At 32.4% G+C, this 1,862-nt stretch overlaps 1 protein-coding gene across 1 annotated transcript; it reads left to right on the top strand.

Moving 5' to 3' along the window:
* Window positions 1-237: 237 nt before the first annotated feature.
* On the top strand, window positions 238-1,371 carry EIN_128280 (hypothetical protein; the record flags this gene model as incomplete). The annotated part of the gene is made up of 1 exon (XM_004258281.1): window positions 238-1,371. One exon carries the CDS (start codon window positions 238-240, stop codon window positions 1,369-1,371), a length of 1,134 nt encoding a protein of 377 aa, XP_004258329.1.
* Window positions 1,372-1,862: the final 491 nt, after the last annotated feature.

Raw genomic sequence — 1,862 nt, 5'->3', positions numbered from 1 at the left:
TTGGAAGCGTTCGAGGATGGGGCCTTTGTCACCTACCATGTTATTGGCTACAAAGATTTAAACATTCAAGCTGTGTGTGAAAGTGTGCGCAAATTTTCATATGATAAAACATCAAGTTTCATATTGGAGCGTTTCATTGTAGCATACGATTATCTATTTAAAGACATTGGAACAATCACAAACAAAAAGTTTCTTTCAAGTGTGATGGTAATGCAAATAATGGTTGTTGACTATGTAATGAACAATGAGGCTGTTTCTTCACATATGAGCGAAGAACAAATTCGAACAATTAAAAGGTGTATTCTCATGTCACATGCAGCATTTAGTAGAGATACCCTGAATCGTGCAAAGACGTTGGCATTGAGTGCAAAAACGAGCAAGACACAAGTGATGACTAATAACACTGCCCAACGAAACCAAATTAAAGAAGAAAGAGACCTTCACAAGTGTATTGCAATATCTGTCGATTCAACCACGAAAGGTGACCAAGTAATATTTTGTGTTTTCGTGCGTTTAGTTAAAGGTAAACCTGTCTACTCAATGCCACTATTATTACAAGAATACAAAGGATCAACAGATGCCAAAACGCTAGCAAAGTGGCTTGTTGATAAAATTACCAGACTTGGATTTAACTGTTATAGAATTATCAACTGTACAACAGATGGCGCATCAGTGTGTTCTGGTTTGGATGGAGGACATTCAGTGGAAATGAATGAATTAATCAACAAAGATGAACCTTCGGGTATACCTCTTATTGATACAGAAATGAAAAACTTTTGGTGTAGTGCACATTGTGTAGCTCTAACTGGTGAAGGATTAGATAAGGAGCCCGAGATAAAAATGTTGAAAATATTATGTCAATGGTTCTGTAGAAAACGAAGTATGTCTGACTATAATCAACATTGCCGAATTGAACACAGAATTAAAGCAACGTATTCCTTTACTCGTTGGTGTTATATATACAAAAACGTTGAAGATATCACCAATAATTATGAACAAGTTGCAAATTATTTGAGTACTGGAGAACCACTTGAAAGTCTAATGACAGAATTCGATAAAAATGGCATTGTGTTTGGCCAAGATGGTGTACATTTTATCAAAAGTACTCAAAATGATTATGAAGTAACAGAACAATGTCAAAACGCAAGTGATATGGCAGAGGAAGAACCAGTTCAAAGAATTCTCTATAATATAAACAATGAAAACATCAAGAAAATATTTTTCAATGCAAAAGAAGTATTTAGAATATTGCTTACTCTCGTTTCTTTATTGCAAGATGATGACTGTCTTTTGTTTGAATATGTTGAACGCCTTGAATTATTTAAAAGTTATATTGATATTTTACTAAATGAAGTTAAAAGTGGTGTTTAAAACGAATTCAAAGAAGCCAAGGATTACCTTGAAACTGCCGACTTGTTTCTTACAAAAGTTTTAAAAAGACTACAAATTCAAATTCACCTTCGTTTTAACAAAATTTCACATTCCGCAAATATGATAAGAGCAAGGCATTTTGTTAATTGGCACAGTGGTGAAATTGACGAAAGTGTATTTAGAAAAAATCACAATTATGATTTTTTAAAGAACTGCTTCAATTGTTTTATTCGCCAAATGAAATATTGACAACACAATGTGTTTCAAGTAACATTACAACAGCAATTAAAACTTTTGATTTTTAACTTGAACATGAAATATGTGTGTTGGCAGAAATATTATGGAGAAAAACACCAAAAGAAAAAAATTAATTCTAAAAAAAATAAAAACGCCAAATTGTACTTTTCACCAGAAACTTTTAAAAATCACGAAGAATAAAAGTCGACTTACACTCTTGGATATTTATGATGAATTTAAAGAACATAGATTAA

The sequence above is a fragment of the Entamoeba invadens genome (genome assembly GCF_000330505.1).
Source record: "Entamoeba invadens IP1 unplaced genomic scaffold scaff_1105074725707, whole genome shotgun sequence".
NCBI lineage: Eukaryota > Evosea > Mastigamoebida > Endamoebidae > Entamoeba > Entamoeba invadens.
This window is presented reverse-complemented; position numbering and strand designations above follow the sequence as displayed.